Source organism: Carassius carassius, chromosome 47 (genome assembly GCF_963082965.1).
Source record: "Carassius carassius chromosome 47, fCarCar2.1, whole genome shotgun sequence".
In the NCBI taxonomy this organism is placed as follows: Eukaryota; Metazoa; Chordata; class Actinopteri; order Cypriniformes; family Cyprinidae; genus Carassius; species Carassius carassius.
Window position 1 is genome coordinate 11,933,948 of NC_081801.1, and position 18,183 is coordinate 11,952,130.

The 18,183-nt window shown below is 36.2% G+C and overlaps 2 protein-coding genes across 4 annotated transcripts; both read right to left on the reverse strand.

Moving 5' to 3' along the window:
* Positions 1-352: 352 nt before the first annotated feature.
* LOC132130364 (capZ-interacting protein-like) lies at positions 353-12,595 on the reverse strand. Of its 3 annotated transcripts, none has more exons than XM_059542058.1 (7): positions 12,443-12,595; positions 5,549-5,635; positions 1,996-2,073; positions 1,714-1,776; positions 1,403-1,603; positions 839-1,306; positions 353-764 (listed from the first exon to the last, which is right to left on the reverse strand). In XM_059542058.1, the coding sequence occupies exons 1-6, from the start codon at positions 12,446-12,448 to the stop codon at positions 845-847; spliced, it is 897 nt and encodes a 298-aa protein (XP_059398041.1). In that variant the 5' UTR covers positions 12,449-12,595; the 3' UTR covers positions 353-764; positions 839-844. The 3 variants fall into 3 exon arrangements, with proteins under 3 accessions (XP_059398041.1, XP_059398039.1, XP_059398040.1); XM_059542056.1 differs by having other exon boundaries at positions 835-1,306; positions 12,443-12,572; XM_059542057.1 differs by lacking the exon at positions 5,549-5,635 and having other exon boundaries at positions 12,443-12,581.
* A 2,317-nt stretch (positions 12,596-14,912) lies between these two features.
* Positions 14,913-17,936, reverse strand: LOC132130363 (cysteinyl leukotriene receptor 2-like). Its single transcript, XM_059542055.1, has 2 exons — positions 17,022-17,936; positions 14,913-16,181 (listed from the first exon to the last, which is right to left on the reverse strand). Exon 2 carries the CDS (start codon positions 16,171-16,173, stop codon positions 15,139-15,141), a length of 1,035 nt encoding a protein of 344 aa, XP_059398038.1. The 5' UTR covers positions 16,174-16,181; positions 17,022-17,936; the 3' UTR covers positions 14,913-15,138.
* Between the last annotated feature and the right edge of the window lie 247 nt (positions 17,937-18,183).

Here is an 18,183-nt window from a genome sequence, read left to right on the forward strand (position 1 = left end):
ACAGATCCCAGAGATGAGAACAGGTCTAACGCTGAAAATCTGTCAGTGCTCTGATTAAGAGATTTTATAAGAGAAATGAAATATTTATGGTACTTCTGCTCTGAACATATACATATATATACATATATATAGTTATTTGCGCATTTGTTTTAGCAAATATTTGTCTGAAGGCCAGATCTTATGCAGAATAGGAACAGCCTAGGGTCATGACCTCGAGGTAAGTCTTCTCTAGAACCAGAACTTTCCATCTTAATGATCCTTACATATACTGATGCTTAGATACATCAATATTTTTCATCCAACACTGCACTGAGAAAACCAATATTCTCCAATGAAATGTGGAAATGTGATTAGTTTTTTTCATTTTCCCATTTTTTATTTTCTGCAGGTCTCAATGATCGGCCATTCATATTTTTGATATGAATACAACTATGAACTACAAAAACTATATAAAAAAATATGTGAAGACTAATATTTATATACAAAAGTAAAAACCAAACCAAATCCCATATGATCTCAAATCAAACTAATGTGGCTCAGAACATTAACACAACTGTACAGGAGGGAAAATACGGTAGTTCTCTGCAGCTGCATGTTTCACTTGCACATTCAAACGCATCAAATCTTTGGCATGGACAAGAAGTCTAAAACCAATTCACATTATTTCATCTTCTCCTGATGTCTTCGCTGTGGTTAAGCAGTGAGTTTCAGTCTTCAGTCTGAGGCAGCTTTGACCTTTTTTTCTATTTAGAGACTTTACACTCCTGCAAAATAGAAATAATGAGATAAGCTAATGCATATAACATCATGCATGAACATGGATATGATACCTACTCACTTGGCTCTAATGGTTTACTTCATCTTCTTTCTGTTCCTCTTCTTTCTCATCTGTTGTGTCCGGCTCTGTTTGTGGTTGCGTGTCTAGCGCTTCACGTGTTTCTTCTGTACTGTTAGTCAGCGGTGGTTCATCTTCACGTTTCTCTTCCTTTAGCTCTGGTTCTGTTTTCTCTTCTTTCTCTTCTCCCTCTTTCTTTTCTGAAGTCACAGCCTCCAATTTTTCCTCCAGTTCTGGCTTCTCTGAATCTGTAGGTTCCGTTTCCTGCTCGATCTGTTCTTTAGAGGAGAGAGATTCTGCATCTGGTGACGTCTTGTGTTCTTCAAACACGTCTCCTTCATGCCCATTTGGAGTCGTTTGATCAAGGGTGGCTGAGGCTGTTTTATCCACATCATCTCCGCCTTCATCTGCACTGGACTTCCTGTGTCTGCGAGACGGTGGGCGCCGCTTGATAGAAAGTCGAGCTCTACCCTACGCAGATGTAAAAATGTGTGTGAATTAAAATTCTGCAACCAGTTTTTATCGGTTTGAATTCACTGACATGTGAAATGATATGAAGCCTCAAACCTTGTTGATGCTTTTGAGAACAGTTCCCTCAGTGGGACTCTCAAAGCTGGCAGGAGTTTCCTCTTGTTTGGGCGTGACAGTTACGGGAGGACTAGAGGGGCTGCTGGGAGAGCCGGGGGAGATGGACGGCACCGGTAACTTCAGCACCCCTGGGCTCTTTGAGAAGGACGGAGGTCCCGTGGGAGAAAGCGTAAGGCTGGCCTGTGTGAAATGGGATGGAAAATCCCTTTCATTATCTAAAACAATACTGACCACTGTCCACTAGAGGGAAACATTGCTGTGTAAGACTAGGAAACCTGTGAACAACCAACCTGCAGTTTCTCAATGAGGGCAGAGTTTCTGTTCTTCCTGGTTGATACTGTTTCAGCTCCTTTCTGAACGGATAAAAAATAAATCAGTTACATAAAAACAAAACCAATTTTTTTCAACAATACTGACGGTTTATATTGAAAAAGCTTTGAAAATCTACATCATTGCTAAAAACACATAGCAAATTTTGATTTGAGGTAGTAGTTTACAAACCTAATTTCTATATGCATTTAACTAAAGATAATTTTTTAACTACATTGTAACAAAAGCTAGTTTCGTCTCACCTCATTCTGGCTTTGACCTGCATCATTAACAGCAGGCAGCGGTAGTGAGCGTGGGGGTCTCCTCCTCACAGGCTTGTTCTGGAACAAAAGAAGAGTTCAGATCCACATGCACATAAACACGTGCATACCTTACCACAGAAATGACTTCCACAGAATCCTAATCATCAAAAAAAAAAAGAAAAAAAAAGGCACCCCCTTACAAACAAATAAATATTAATATTTTCTGTATACATAAAGTATTTATAGAATTAAATAAAACAATTTTTAATAATATTAAAAAAATAAAAAATTAATCATATTATATCTGTAAAAATAAAAACACACAAAATCTATAAAAATTTTAAACTAAAGAATAAATTTTTAGAAATAAAACGATACATAATATTTAAAAGAAATAATTATAGAAATATTATACTATAATATAGAAACAGAATAAAACTATTAAAAACTACATAAACCACAATTAGAATATGGTCCCACTTTATATTAAGTGGCCTTAACTACTATGTACTTACATTTAAATTAATAATTTGGACTTAGTGTACATGGATGTTTTTACATTATACTTATGTTTTTAAAATACTCGCATGTAATTACATCTGTAATTAATTTCCATAATTACATTTTTAATTACAACTGACCCATCCCTAAAACCTTATCCCACCATTAAACCTACACATAACACCAAAGCTGTCCCTAACCTTACCCGTTTCCCACCTTAGTAGAAGCAAAAGTGTTTTGCAATACAATATGAACACAATAAGTACACTTTACTTTACTTTGATGTACGTTCATTGTAGTTAAGTCCACCTAATATAACGTGGGAGCCAATATTTAAAAAATATACAATGTATAATATTAATACAAAAAATTTATATAGATATTTAAGAAAAAAAGAGAAATTAATAAAACAATTTAAAAATCCTGCCTAAAAATAAATCGACTTAAATTACACGACTAAATTAAACATTAAGATGATTGAAACATTTTTAAGGATATGCAATTGTTTGTACTTGTTTGCAATGAGGAAATGTTTGAGAAATAATACAAGAATGAGCAACAAGGCCTACAAAGGGGAAAAAGAAAGTAGTGGTAAAAACAAGATAACCTATCTGTCATCTGCACAGATATGCAGCATAGTATTTCTGTATTGCATAACATTCATTCTTATTAATATCTGTGCTTGAGGACGCCTTCCTTCGGTGTCCGTTTCCCAAGCGATAGAATGACACTTTGCCAAGCAGTTCATGAGGATTTGCACATCCAGTCTTAACATTAATACCTAGGCTCAAGAGTTAACAAGAGTTGTACATGCGTAAGGACAAAAATCTGGGTGGCATTGAATCTAACATCCATTGCAGAATTGTTCCAAAGTATGTGACAAGGGAATTTGCTTCCTTGTCTGCAATACAGGGGGCAGGCCCAGAACTAACCTAGAAATTTTCCCCTGAATTATACACTTCCTGTTTAAATGTACACAGCAGGTATTAAGAAACATATCTGTGTTGCATAATTATTCATTTTAGACTTAAAGGGTTAGTTCACCCAAAAATGAAAATTAGACTGTGTTTTACTCACCCCCAAAGAATCTTATGTGTACATGACTTTTTTCTTTCAGACGAATCCAGTCAGAGTTATATTAGAAATTGTCCTGCTATTCCAAGCTCTATCATTGCAGTCAGCAGTTGTTGCAGTGCATCAGTCCAAAAGAAGTGAAATTAAAAGCGCCAAACCATAAAAAATAAGTGTCTCACACAGCTCTGGGGGGTGAACAAATGTGTTTTTGTAAGAAAAATATCTATATTTAAAACATAATTATCACTTTAATCTAGCTTGCGCTCACTGTTGTAAATGGAAACAGTTTCGGGCGGATGATGTATGAGTTCGGCTTTGTGCATGCGCCACTCAGAAGTGACGAACGTGGAAACGCAGTGGAGATTAAAACAAAACAACGGTCTCTAATTGGAAATACAAAATGAGGATTTGTAATGAAGAATGTCAGAGGATTTGGATATAAGCCAAGAGGAGACTGGTTTTCCTTCGCTAAATTAAGGAAACGTTGTTTCCTTTGATCCTGTAAACAAACGTTGGTTTTCTCACCAGCGCATGAGCAACGGCGAACTCATACGTCATGCTCCCGGAACTGATTCTGTGTACAAATGTAGGTGCAAGCTACATTAAAGTGATTATTATATTGTGAATATGGATATTTTTCTTACAAAAAGGCATAGATTCGCTACAGGAGGCCTTTGTTCACCCCCCAGAGCTGTGTGATAGACTTTTAATTATAGTTGGGCTCTTTTTATTTCACTTCTTTTGGACTAAAGCACTGCAACACCCGCTGAATGCAACGATGGAGAATAGCCAGGACCATTTTTAATATAACTCCAACTGGATTCGTCTGAAAGAAGAAAGTCATATACACCTAGGATGCCTCTGGGGCGAGTAAAACATTTTTGAGTGAAATAACCCTTTAATGTTATGCTATACTATAATATAGAGTTCTTAATATACATACACAGATTTATTTGCTGTGGATAGATAACATCAGTTTCCAATTTTAATGTCAGTGACATTTATTTCATCATGTGAGTTTTTTTTTTTTTAAAAAAAGGTGAGACACTGCAGACAAAAACACTGTTTTTTCAAGCACCTGTCAATTTTGAGATTTTGGGTTTTTTAGTGTTTTTTCAAACTAGTGGAAGGAAAACACCCAAACGACACTGTTAAGTGTTTCTTTTATAGCACTTTATCTGTTTGTGTCAATAGATTTCAATTACAATACATATTTTTTTCTCAAAATAAGTTTTTTTCTCCAACATTGAGCCATAAATCTCCACTTTAGTAGCACTTACACACACCAAACTTTATATTTTTATTCCTGTCTATATTCTGAAGGTTTTTACAGAGGGATTTGTTCATATATATTTTCCCTTGATTATATGCAACATTTTATTCCACCCAAAATTTAGAAAATATGTTGTTTTCTGGCTGTTCAAAGTTTTTTCTGAATTATGGAGTGACAAAAAAATACCCAGAATTCCCTCTGAAAAATATTTGACTCTAATGTCAAAAAAAAATAAAAATTTGAAACTGACTTCATCTAGTGTTCAGATTTTTGCACTAGACATTTATGCAAATATATGTCTAGCCAATAGCGCATATTTCATTAAATAATGCATCATTTGCATATTTAAACATAACATTTTTTAAAACTTGTAATACAATTTTTTTTTGCAATAATCAATGTAATCAATAAACTGGGTAAGGTGATAACTATTAGATTATTTTTTTACCCTATTCACCTGCAGTGTCTCGCCTTACGTTTTTATCCACACTAAACTAATGGTTGACTGATTTTTAAAGGAAATTAGGAAAAAAGAGAGCAGAAAAGCTGAAGATTGAAAACAAAATGATAAACTATAAGCAAAAGCAGGGGAAAAAAAGATGACTTTGTTAAAGTCCAGAAAAAAAAAGTACATGGGACAAACTAGGAAGTTCAAGTGTGAAAGCAGAGAGGATGTGATCATATTCGGATAATATGAAACCTCACCACTTCAGCGTCTGTCATGTGGGGTATTGGAATACTGAATTTTCCAGCTAGTTCAGCCACCGAGCGCTTTTTTACAACAGAATGCTCCTAAAAATACAAAAATGTTAGTGTATGAATGAGAACAGCCCCTTCTTTTTGATATATTGCTTGTAATATTATTTTTTGACATTGCAATCCATGGCAAAGCACTCTTAAATCAATTTATTAAATGTAAAACACATACCACCTTTATACATAACTAGTTTTCTGAAAAATTTATAAAAACACATAATATTGCAAAGGGAAAAGCAGCACCCTCTATTTGAGAATTTTCGGCCAGACTAGAAAAAAATTCTAATTACAAGCCATTAGGTGTGTAACACTGACTTCCACAGTGAGGCTGAGAAAATGTCTTGTTTTTCTCCACAGGAAACCACATGAGTCATGAATGCACATTTGAGCACAGTGATGAAAAGATCGTATTTCAAAGGAAATCTTTGAGAAAGTGCTTTTTGAGCCATGCAACTGGCCTCATGGGGACATGGGCTCAGTCGGGTATAACTTCAGCCCGCTGCTATCATCCCTGACTCAGGCTCTTCCATCCACAGGCCCCCATCTAGGACCATTAGCGCTCTCACTATCAGTGAAGGGAAACCAGTGCTACCTTCTCAAAAATGATTGCAGAATGTGGTATTTTAGGGCTGGGGCCCTAAAACTGTTTGTTGTAAAGGATTTCATTCTCAGAGCTTTGTGGGAACCCTTCAACACTAAGCTGCATGCAGTCTATATCTTACAGGATGTTGGTTATACAACGATGAGGCAACTTAAGATAAACTGAAGTATACAAGACAAGTTAAAAACAGGAAGGGTGTTTGAGCAAGGCAAGAGCTTAACATCAGAAGCGGAATTTCTCTTCAAACCAGCAAAGCTATTATGAATGCATCTTCATGATTAAATTAAGTTGCAGTTTGTGGGGACAAATTGTTTTTTTATTTAAAAAAATAAAGAAATTTGTCGTCATCATCCTAAAATGTTAAGGCTCCTCTTTTCCATTAGTTGAAAATGCATGACGATCAGATCAGAGATGTGCAATTCTTTACTGTGACCCTGTCTGAAGTAAAGTGAAAAGACAACTTGTGTAGTTGTGTGTGAAATGTATGTTACTCAATATTAAGTTTAATTAAATACATTTTTTAATATACTTTTAATATGTAAACATATTACGTTGGCATTTGAACCTGAATCTTCAATTCTACACATACAATATGTCAAGCTAACACAAAGAACTACAATTTTTTTTAAATAATCTTGCTTTGGTGTCTATGAGAGCCTGCTAGCCTCTCATAAACACAAAATAATAAAAAAGGTACTGTACCTGACAGCCAGCTGCTTCTTAAAATATCCAAATAAGACCTGGTATATACCTGGTACCTTGATGCATTCAGGCTTCGGTTATTAAAAAATATATTTTGCCCAGTCTGTGCTGGTCTCAGCCCTGCCTGTGTCTGCTGCCCATGTGTTCCAGCTTCACTAAATCCAGTCCTCTTTAAGATAAAAGCATTCCATCATGACATCATTTGCCCTATTTAGTGCCCAAGATGGACAGAAAAAAAGTGTTCTGTGAAACAGCTTGTTACTAATTTAAATCTAGGCATTTCACTTATATATCAGTGCATCATGTTTCGAAGTAGAAATTATGCATAACAGAAACAGATTTAAGCAGTTTAGCCCATATCGTGCATTAAGGCATGCATTTTGTCACCCAGCTCACTTCGAACTACAGCCTGAGAAAACATTCTCCAGTGTGACCCCCAAGACACATTCACAGAAATTCTCAGTGTCACTGACAAATTGACAAATTTATGCTAACTGCCAAATCAACATGGGAAGATGATGAGGACCCAGCGACTGAACTGCTACTAGAGCGGAGCTCCAATGCCTGAAATGCAACATAGCAGCATGTTTGCCATTTTTAACAACAGCAACTGAGAAAAAAAATGATTTCCTTCATCCAGTTCCCCTCTATGATCAGATTTTTGAAGATTCAGCAAGTAAAAATGTTATAACATACCATTATGTAAATAGATATTAGGTAAATCTAAAAATAAAACGGCATTGTTAGCATGTATTACTCTGTGGGAATATTTTACAGAGAAAGGAATATTTTATCCCCAAAAATATACAGATTTTTTTTTAAGCTGAAACCATGGTCCATGTGAACATTATATGCATATTATATGACGTACACGTATATGACACTGTTGTTGCTCACTTTAATCCAAGTGATGGTTCCCATGGACTTTATAATATTATAGCTCACCAAGAACTATGGGTTCAGCTAAAAAATTAATTTACTGTTCTTCTGAAGAAAGAAAGACACCTACAACTTGAATGGGCCAAGGGTGAATCGATAAACAGCACCTTTTCATATCTGGGTGAACTATTCCTTTAAAGATTGAACATAAAGGACCAATGGTGTGGTTTTTACTTTTAAAAGGTTTAATGCACATGCTAACATGTTAAGTACAGGACATTGAGCTCATTACTACTCATTTAAGGCAGTGTGTGGGCAGCTCTTCCCTTGAGATTTACAACATTTGTGTGTGTGTGTTTCAGCTGTGCCTTTGCACACATTTAACACACACCTGCAGAGATGACTCCTGAAGATGACATCACTGCTGCAATCGTCACTAATAGTTTCTCCAACAATTTACTACCTTAATAAACACAATGTAAGCAACAAAAGACAAATCCGTTCCAAAGTTTTATCTTTACAAGAGTTGGCAGCAGTCAGATGACACAGCGTGAGAAACAAAAGAAACAAACAATCGATTCAGCCTTTCTTCGTCTCCAAAACAGAGGCATGATCATGATGACACTTGCTTTTTAACGGCCCTGCTGAAGCTAGAATCAGCTCATTAAGCACAAGGCCATCAGGAGTGTAGGAGCAGTTGTGTGTAAAAAAAACATCTAAGAGAGACTCAGGGGTATTTTGGGTAGCCACATCGTTACCTGGGGCATTTTGTCAGAGGTTATGAAAATCAGACAAATAATTTGTGACCTGACATTAAACAATTACATTTCTAGTAACACTTCACAAAAGCCAAAGCCCCAATTTCAGTTTGGAACAGTTAATAATTACACATTACTTTTTTTTTAAATTGCCATAATAATAATAATAGAAATATATACAGTGTTACTGTTTTTACAGCATTTTTTATCAAATGAATGCATCATAAAATACTTTTCTTAAAAATTTAAAGGACATGGGAAAGGATGCACAGGAAGGAAAGACAGAGACATTCCATTCTAAGACCCAAAACGTGTTCTACAGAAGGCTGTGATCACTACTTCTACCTGCATAGACTCGACTTATGCATCCTTGATTTTCAAAACATGTCAGAATCCAGTTTATAATGTAGAGATACGCACTGCATTGCTGCAAAGGGCTCCTCACAGTGGGCATTGGTAAAAAGCTATTTCATACTAGGCAGATGAGGGATCAAAACATCTAACATATTTACAATTTATATTTATTTGCAAAAAAAATTATAATTTAATCAGTATACACAGCAACTTTTAAATAACAATCAATAGAAAAACATCTTATGTACCAGCAGGGGCTAGCTGGGTCATGTTAACTAGCCAAACCTTGACCTCTTAAGTTAAAGTTAGCTAAATGTCTATATGTAAACAGCTAGTGACCTGAATAACACTCTTGGTTAATGGCACAGACATCTGTGGTTTGTAACACCCACAGTAATGCAAAGTTGCAAAAAGACCACATATTTTTGGACATGTGTATAGAGTATGTTTATGGCCTAAGTCGCTCTTTCTTTACTAAAGAGTTCAAAGACAATCAGGTTCTTCTAGAGTGATCTCTATCCAGAAGTGCACCAGTACTATGACATCATGTTCTGGCTCGGAATATTTGGAGTGGATGGTGTGCTGGAAAAGTCGAGCCTTCGCAAAACACTCTGGTGTGAGTCAGTGAGTCATGATGACGGACTCCACCTCACACCCAGATCCCATCAGGGTCCAGGTCTTGAATCAATCACACAGCATTCCAGGAGTATGTAATGACTCCATCTACAGCACAGACATCCACTTCCTGTGACGGGACAAGCTGTCTCCACTTGGCATTATCTGACATCTGAAAGGACTGTTTGGTTGGAATGGACAGTTACCTGACAGTGACACAACTATGAACCAAACAACTGTTTTGAATCATGGCATGGAAAAGACATGGACATTGTGTCCTGCACTGAACATTTACATCACTTGCTAATACTCCAAATGAAGTCATGTCCCTGAATTTTTTGATGAGTTCACACCCATATGCTCTCGCAGTCTCGCAGCACAAAGTTAAGCAAGTTCTTTATGAGGTAATGAATGATTGCTCTCCTAAATGCACAGAACACTATGAAGTACAAAGAACAAACCAAATATGCAAGCCCTTTGGGAGGAAAGCTTGCTGTAGTCAGTTAATAGTGTAGCAATAACATTTCCCTTCTCAAAATCTCTCCATCTCATCTATGAGCACACTCTGTGGTTGTGCACAGCTTAGACAAGAGAGGGCCATTGCCCTAACAGCTGTCGAGGTGGGACTGACACTGACCCGCATGCTCGCATAACTGACATTCAGGAGATAATCAACTTAAATATCCAGAAGTCCACGCGGTACAGTGCTCTGAGGGTCAATATCACCGAACACAAAGCTGTAAAACAGACATGCATTAAATGCAGTCAATCCAAACTTCACAACTATAACAGCCAAGGTACATTTTTTTAAAGGCAGGAATTAAATCATCTCTTTAAAAGTGGCTCAGCTCAGAATGTATCCACGAATGGTTCCTTCTGGCTTAAAGTATGCAAAAATTGACTATCATCATAAAATGAGCTGAGAAACCTATTTATTTGTATTTTATTAATCTTTTTGGGGTTTTTTCGCTATTCGGCATGCATATCTGAGCAAACAAACAATTCTTCTGACCACAATGTAATCTTCCGAACCAGACAACAGAAGCACATGCACAGCCAGGTGTTTTGTATGTTATACTGTCACTTCCCAATAAGCATCAGCTCATTAAATTAAGTTTTAATAATTCTGCTATAATATTGTGTAACGCCACACTGTTGTCTGCATGATCTGTAATTATAACAAATATCTAACATGATACAGCAACAATTATAGCACACGATAAATGTTGATGAGGCTTTCAGTTGTAGACTCATTCGCATGAACAAAAAAAGTTGTGAAAGAATTGAATAGCCATTTTTCACATGAAGATGAATTACAAATACTAATATCGAATGTGTGATAATTGTAGTTCTCTATTCTCTAATATTCTCACTGAAATTTGACAAAAGTTTATCTTTAAAATATAATTTGTTAGTCAAATAATTTCTTGAAACATCCATGAAAAAAAAAAAAACTTAAATAACCCAACTCAAACAATCACTTTAATATTAAGAAATGTTATTAAAATAATATAGTTATTTATTATTGTCATATTTGTAAAGCAACTTAATGATATATGGCAGCTTTAGTGGACACAATATACAGTACATAAGCAGTATAGAACATATAGTAAAAAAAACTGAAACCAATGGAAAAATTCACATTTTCCCACAGGTCTCTAAAGCTGCACTCAAAATTTGCAAGCTTTCAAAGCTTTTCAAAAAGGTTGCCTACATGTATGCCAGTTGTTGTAAATCTATAGGCACTCAAAATATTCACTGACAAAAAAAAAGTGATTAGAGTATTCAGCCACTCAATTAATTACAAACTGTATGCTAGAAAGCAGTTGTCAAAAAACCTCCAATCTGCAAATCAAAGCATACATGCACCTTCAAACTCAAGCACACAGGTCCATCATCCAACCCCGCCATTTTAATCTTTCATACGAATGAGGTTACACCACTTCCTGTGTCAGTTAGCTGGCTGTCACTCCACTTTCTTTCTTACTTGAGACTCGTAAGGGAACCAGTGTCAAAGCAATTCGAAGAGTAACTTGCACAAACACAACAATAAAACCGCTAGTGATGATGGCAGCCTCTGCAAACAAGGTTATGTGAATTATGATTGATGGAAGTTTAGAGGTGGCTTGGCCCATGTGAATTACATAGCCACAGCTATGCTTTATTCATATTTTATCCACCGACTCCAAACTCACATATGACATTGCCAAGATTGTTGTGTGGAAACCATTATCATCTCTTAAGCTTGACAGCACACATATTTCAAAGCCTAATTAATATGCCTATTAAAAAGGTTAAACAAACAACAACTAATTTATCCCAAACACGTATGTTAAATGAAAAACTATATAATGTATAAATATATTATGCATACAGTGGAGTCAAAAAGTCTGAGCGCACAAAATCTGAGATACAAAATGTAACTTGAATCTGGAAGCACAAGTTTCAGGATTTATATATGCTATGATGTAAAAAGAATAAGGCATATTTAACTATTTAAGCTAACAATCAAATTATTACACAAAAGTGTGGATTTAATGCAGCTTTAGTGCTGTTGGTATTAAAGCAAAGGGACAAACCAATACAAAAAATATTGAAATGTTAATTTATGTTAATTATGTGTGTGTGTGTGTGTGTATATATATATATATATATATTCTATTCATTATTGTCTGTAATGAAAAATATTCACTAAAGAAATCAAAACAAGCTTTTCACTATAATTTTGGAACTCAGTGTATAATCAAAACAGACTTGTCAAAAATGACGTCTATAAAGGTTGATGCTTTGCCATCTTGAATCATCTCGTTGCATCTCATGGACTGAAATGCAACAAGTTCTTGTTTACTCTGCAGCAGACAACGTATGAAGAGCAGTATAGGAAATTGCAACAACAAAGAGTGTGAAGCGCAAGCACAGTAAATGATTCCATACCTCCATCTTCCACGGTTGTTTGCGTGTTCTCAACTTCTTGTAGCTGTTTTGGTGTGACACTTGCTTAAGGAACGCGCGCGCTCTCTCCTCCTCACACGAGCGCAGTGTGCACGCGCGCTCTTGTAAGTCAAGAGGGTGGTCGTTAGTTATATTTAGGCCTGACTCTTACAACATTTCCATGGTCATAAGATTGTGCCATACTCTAAGAGTAAAAAAATGTTGTAGCGAAATGGCCTGTAGTTTCTTACGTATTTTCACAATTACAGAAATTAATCATGAAAACTCTGTGCTGAAAATAAAATGACGTTAATACCAAGGAGAAATAGGTTTTTTTTTTTTGCAGAAATGTCACAAAGAACAGCATTTTTGAAAATATAATTAAAACTGTTAATGTCTTGAAGACTGAAGACATCTGTTTTCTAGAAACAGCTGTTTTATTCTACATTGGGCAGGTCGCCCTCTCATGGGCGCAGCCATATTTACATCACATGACAAGCCATGGAATGGATAAAACTACTACAGCTAGTACCACAACAAATAAAACATTCATTTTTTAAAGCTCAAGACATTTTATAAAATGAAAAAATACATCTTTGTAAAAAAATAAAAAAAGACAAAAAAACCGCAAACACATACTATACAGCTTCCCAACCTTGTGGTGGTTCTCAGGGCCACAAGATAATTTACATCAACAAAACATAAAACAAAGGTGATTTAACAGCATAGTGCAGAGTGTTATTTACAAGTGTGTCATAAAAGGAACATCTTCATTGCAGTGCCAGAGGTTAGCAAACATTTCTTACCAACAGATCCGTATAAAATGCAAAGCCACGCTGTTACTGCTGGGATGAATATAGGTTAAATGAAAACTAAAACAAATGCTTGAATTTACCTGTAGTTATATTTGAAGTGTTTAAATTTGGTATTTGGTAGGTTAACATCCACATTATATCAATATTAGTTTCTCATATCAATGATTAATTTAAATGAAACATTTCCACAAGACAAAAGCATCAGCTGCTGAGCTTTTAAAACATGCTATTATTGCTTGGTGGCTAACAGTTAACTTGATAAACACTTTTGCCAAAATTGCTCTAAAGTGCTAAAAATGCAATCGAAGTCCATAGCTCACAAGACTTTAACTTGTGTGTTGATGCGGAGGACGTTTCTTATGTGCTTCAGTCAGGTTGAGCAGTATGCACCATAATGGGAGGAGATTTAGTGAGAGAACAAGTGATAATACTTCCATTTATGGATGAAATGAAAGAGGAAGCAGTATTTTTTTTTTTTACAGCCCATTCAATGTTTATGTATAAACAAAACAATTGCTCTTGGAAACAGTTCTATTGACATTTTCTCTTTAAGCATTGCATCTAAAAGAAAAAGTAAAAAAAAAGTACTGCAATACGCATGGGATGCATGTTTACAATGAAATCTGACCAGCAGTGACCATGACATAGGCTATTATAACAAAAGTGTGTCAAGTATGGCAACCTACAAAAGAGGAAGGGTGCAGTTTTAATGTGTCAACAAGGAGAGCTGTGAAAAGCAGGTGAATGGATGAAGCCACATGCTTTGCTTGCATTACTTTTGCTTCCTGATTGCGCAGAATTCAACATGGGACTCTGCAGACACATGCCATAGATGCACAGAGAGAAGCTTCAGTACAGGACAAACCATTTTAATTGAAAATATAAATTGAAACCATAATACATGCTATAGTACACATATGGGTGCAACAGCACTGGCTAAATATTAGCATGATTAACTTAACATTCAACACCACAATACTGAGGTAACAGTTATTTAGAGTTACCAATGGAAGCGCAAACACTGATCCGCCACCTGAAGTTATTGGATAATGGAACTGAGGAAGAGCACATGCAGTGACTTACATATCGGGTTCATTACAAGCTCAATCAACAGCATTCAATATTTCCGACATTAGTTAAACTCACCGTTATAATATTAGTAAATGGGTCCAATTTCTGGAGGATTTGTGATCATTTTAATTTTATAAAAGCAGTTATTTGCCTGGTTTCACAGACAGGTCTTAAATTAAGACAGGATTGGGCCTTAGTTAAATTAGAACTTTTTTTTTTTATGTGCCCTAGGAAAAAACATTACTGGAACTTAATGACTTATTTATTTTAAGGTATGTCAGTGCAAGTTGTGTTCAGTTTAGGCAGCTCAAAGATGCATTTTAGTCTGGGACTAGACTTAAGCTTTGTCTGTGAAACCAGGCATTAGTCTTCTATTAAAAACAATTTTAGCTGTATAGCTGTTGTCATCATTGTTATGGTTATCATATTGTAATACAGAAAAGGGTAGTATTTTTCCACACTAAAATCATAACACTCATTTTTACCTAAGTCTTCTATACTGAAACAATGAGTAGCCTATTTTAACATTTAAAAATTTGCCCTATTCAGTTTCTCTGGAACTGCCTAATTAAAATCAAGATTTATTTATTAAAAAAAAAAATAGGAATCAGTCTAAATTAATTTGCAGGAATCAAAATTTTGTTGAGTTTATCGTAATGAACCCAGAATATCTCTAAAGGTCGATCATTAAAACGTGACCTTTTTGTGCATCTATTTATGAAGTACACAGAAGAATGCGGTACTTCTTGTATGTTCTTTGTTTGTACCTCTGGTCTGTTCTTTGTTGATCTGATCTGTTCAACCATTTTCCATTCAGTTCTGCAAAACCCGTAACTCTTCCTGCTGTAGATTCCTCCCTGAAGCACAAGTGCTGGTTTTTCTTCCTCCTGTCCATTTAGCAAAGAATGTTCGGGAATTTTCCCCAACGAAGAAGAAGAGAAGAGGGTCCAGACAACTGTTAGCTGTGCACAAGCAATGCGCTATGACAGCAGCCTTACGGACTACCAAAATATAGTCACACGAGTCTTTGTATCCATGCATCTGGACATGCTTCTCAGTTGTTAAGAAGATTGTCCGCACTATGTGATACGGCATAAAGCACACCAGAAAGATCCCAAGGCTGATGATGACCAGAGCACAAGCCTTCTTCCTGCAAGGTCTGGTTCTACCGAGTGCAGGACTAGGCCTCAGAAGGTTCTTCGCAACCAAGACCGAGCAGAAAAGAACAATCACCAAAGGGAACACAAAGCCCACCGGAAACGTAACGTTATTGATGAGGAGCAACTGGTCCACGTTGTCCTCCGCCAGCTCTAAACATCGAAAATGGCCTTGGCTTTGATTCTTTTTCTTCGTGAACAACAGTGGACTGCATGCAACACCCATAAAGAGCCAAATCAGAGCACACACGATACCTGCGACGTAGTGCGTCTGTATGCGAACGTACAGGTACGGCCGCACCAGCGCCAGATAACGCAGGATGTTCAGGGCCACTAGGAAATACACAGAGCTGTACATATTCAGATAAAACACATATGAGATTAATTTACAGGTGACGTGCCCAAAAATCCAGTTTGAGTTCAGTATATAGTAGGAGACCCTCAGGGGCAGAGAGGACACCAGCATCAGGTCTGATACTAACAGGTTCACCATTAACAAGCTGACCGGAGTGAAACTCTTCTGGGTCCTCCATTGGCTGAAGAAGACGCAGACAGATAAAGAGTGACCGACAACTCCCAGGACAAAAAAGAGGATGTATGCTACAGGATACACTTGTCGTTTGAAGTAATCGGTGCTGTTGGAGCTCAGACAGGTGATGTTTTCCCTGAGCTCTGGAAATGACACATTCATGTCCTTCCCTGGAGAAAGATTCGAGTTAGTTTTAGTGATTTAAAACAAGCAACAGAACAGTTCTTAAAGAGATAGATTACCATTGTGTAGTTACAAACCTAACACTCTTGAACACACACACAAAAGTTATTTTAAAAGAATGTTTTGGCCAATACAAAGAAAGTTTTTTAAAAAGGGTTTAAAAAAAATCTAGACCCATCTGACTTTCAATGCATGGATGGGAAAAAAAAAAAATTACTTTTCAGAATATCCTATGTATCGACAGATGAAAGAGCAATTGTTTAGTTGAACTATCCCCTTATCCCCAACTATGCATTAACTTATAGTAGCATGACAATGTACTCCTCAAAAACTAAAGGTTCTTTGTTTGCATCAATGGTTCCCCAAAGAACCTTTAACATCCACAATTATTGGGAAAAAGGTTCTACATATTATAACCTTCTTCACAGACACACACCAAAAAAAAAAAAAAAAAAAAAAGCTAAGGTACTCAAAATGGTTGTTTTATGAACTATGAAAACCTCCTTTTGGAGTCTTTATTATTGAGAGTGCAAGTGCATTCTTACCGAAAGTTTTACAGTATGTACCATTTACAGGTCACACTTTAATTTACTTTTACTATTAAAAGAAAACAGGGTTTTCTAGTCTATTGTAAACAATCTCAATCACAATCTCAGTTAGTAAAGAGTCTTATTAAAAATAAATCTTTATCTCAAACTACTTCTCTTCATAGCGGCCACATACCATGTTAACACACAGTTGAATATTACGACAACTGTAATGTAGAGCAAGTTTATAAGACACATTATATATATTTAACAGCAAACTGTAAAAACAAGACATGTTACCTTTTCTGCAGTGTGAAGAGGTGAAAGCAGGTCGTCCAAAAGCGCACACAGCTTTACCACAAGCCAACCCAGCATAGCACTGTCAACTACTAAAGGAGGTATGAGGTAGAAAACTCAGTAGGAGGAGGATGTCCCAAGACCGGCCTCCCCATCATCACTTTAATCTGTTCAAAATGACTGATTCATTTCCTTCTATAACAAAATCAGCCACCATTCTACTTGCATCGTTCAGTATGGCAGTGCTTTCAATAGCTGTGGATAAGTGTTTTGAATAATGTCTTGAAAAACATATATAAAAGGTCCAAAGTCCAAAGCTTATCATAATGGGTTAAATGACAGAAGCCACTTACGTGCAAAACGAAGCACTGGTTACTCTGAATTTTGCATGTCAGCTTTAAACCACAATTATATGTGCAGATGTGCATTTTGCCGGCCCCAATATTCATTTCCTCGTGTTATATGGAATTTAACCCAGTTATGCTGCACTAAACTTTTCACAAGCACAAGCACTTCTGAGGATGATGATGTACTGATAACCTTAAAAAGAACCCACTGCTGACAAAGCAGAGCCTTTGTGAGCGTCTATTATGATGAGAGCAGAACATTAAAAACCATAAATGACGTGATGGGGATTTTGAATAAACACACTGCATTCAATTTCATCTTCTGCCTTCATGTATAGACAAGTTCTAGTATATGAGTCATGATCATTTCTTAACAATAACCTACTTATGAAATAGGTGATTTCACAACAATTGGGAAGCATGGATGAAAAAATGATTTCAAAGTCAAAATGATCAAGTTTCTAAAAAAATGAGACACTAAGAGATTATTCTCTGGTCTTTAAATACAACTACTGCGAGCAAGACATTTGCGAACGTCATTACCTGACAAACAGCATTCCGGTAGGTAGTATATCTGCCAGCGCTTGGCTAAACAGTTCATCGAAAAAAACAAACTGGAAAAAAAAACAAAAAACCAACGGTGATTTATCATTTTAGTAACATGTGCTATGGCTACAGTCTCGGTTTGTGGCAACGGGAGGCAGATAAAGGTGCCACTGTCTTCCTTAAATCAAAACAGGACACATTTTATTATTCTTTAACAAACAAATCAGTCGTTAAACTTTTGAGGCATTACATAATAATAATTAAAAAAAACA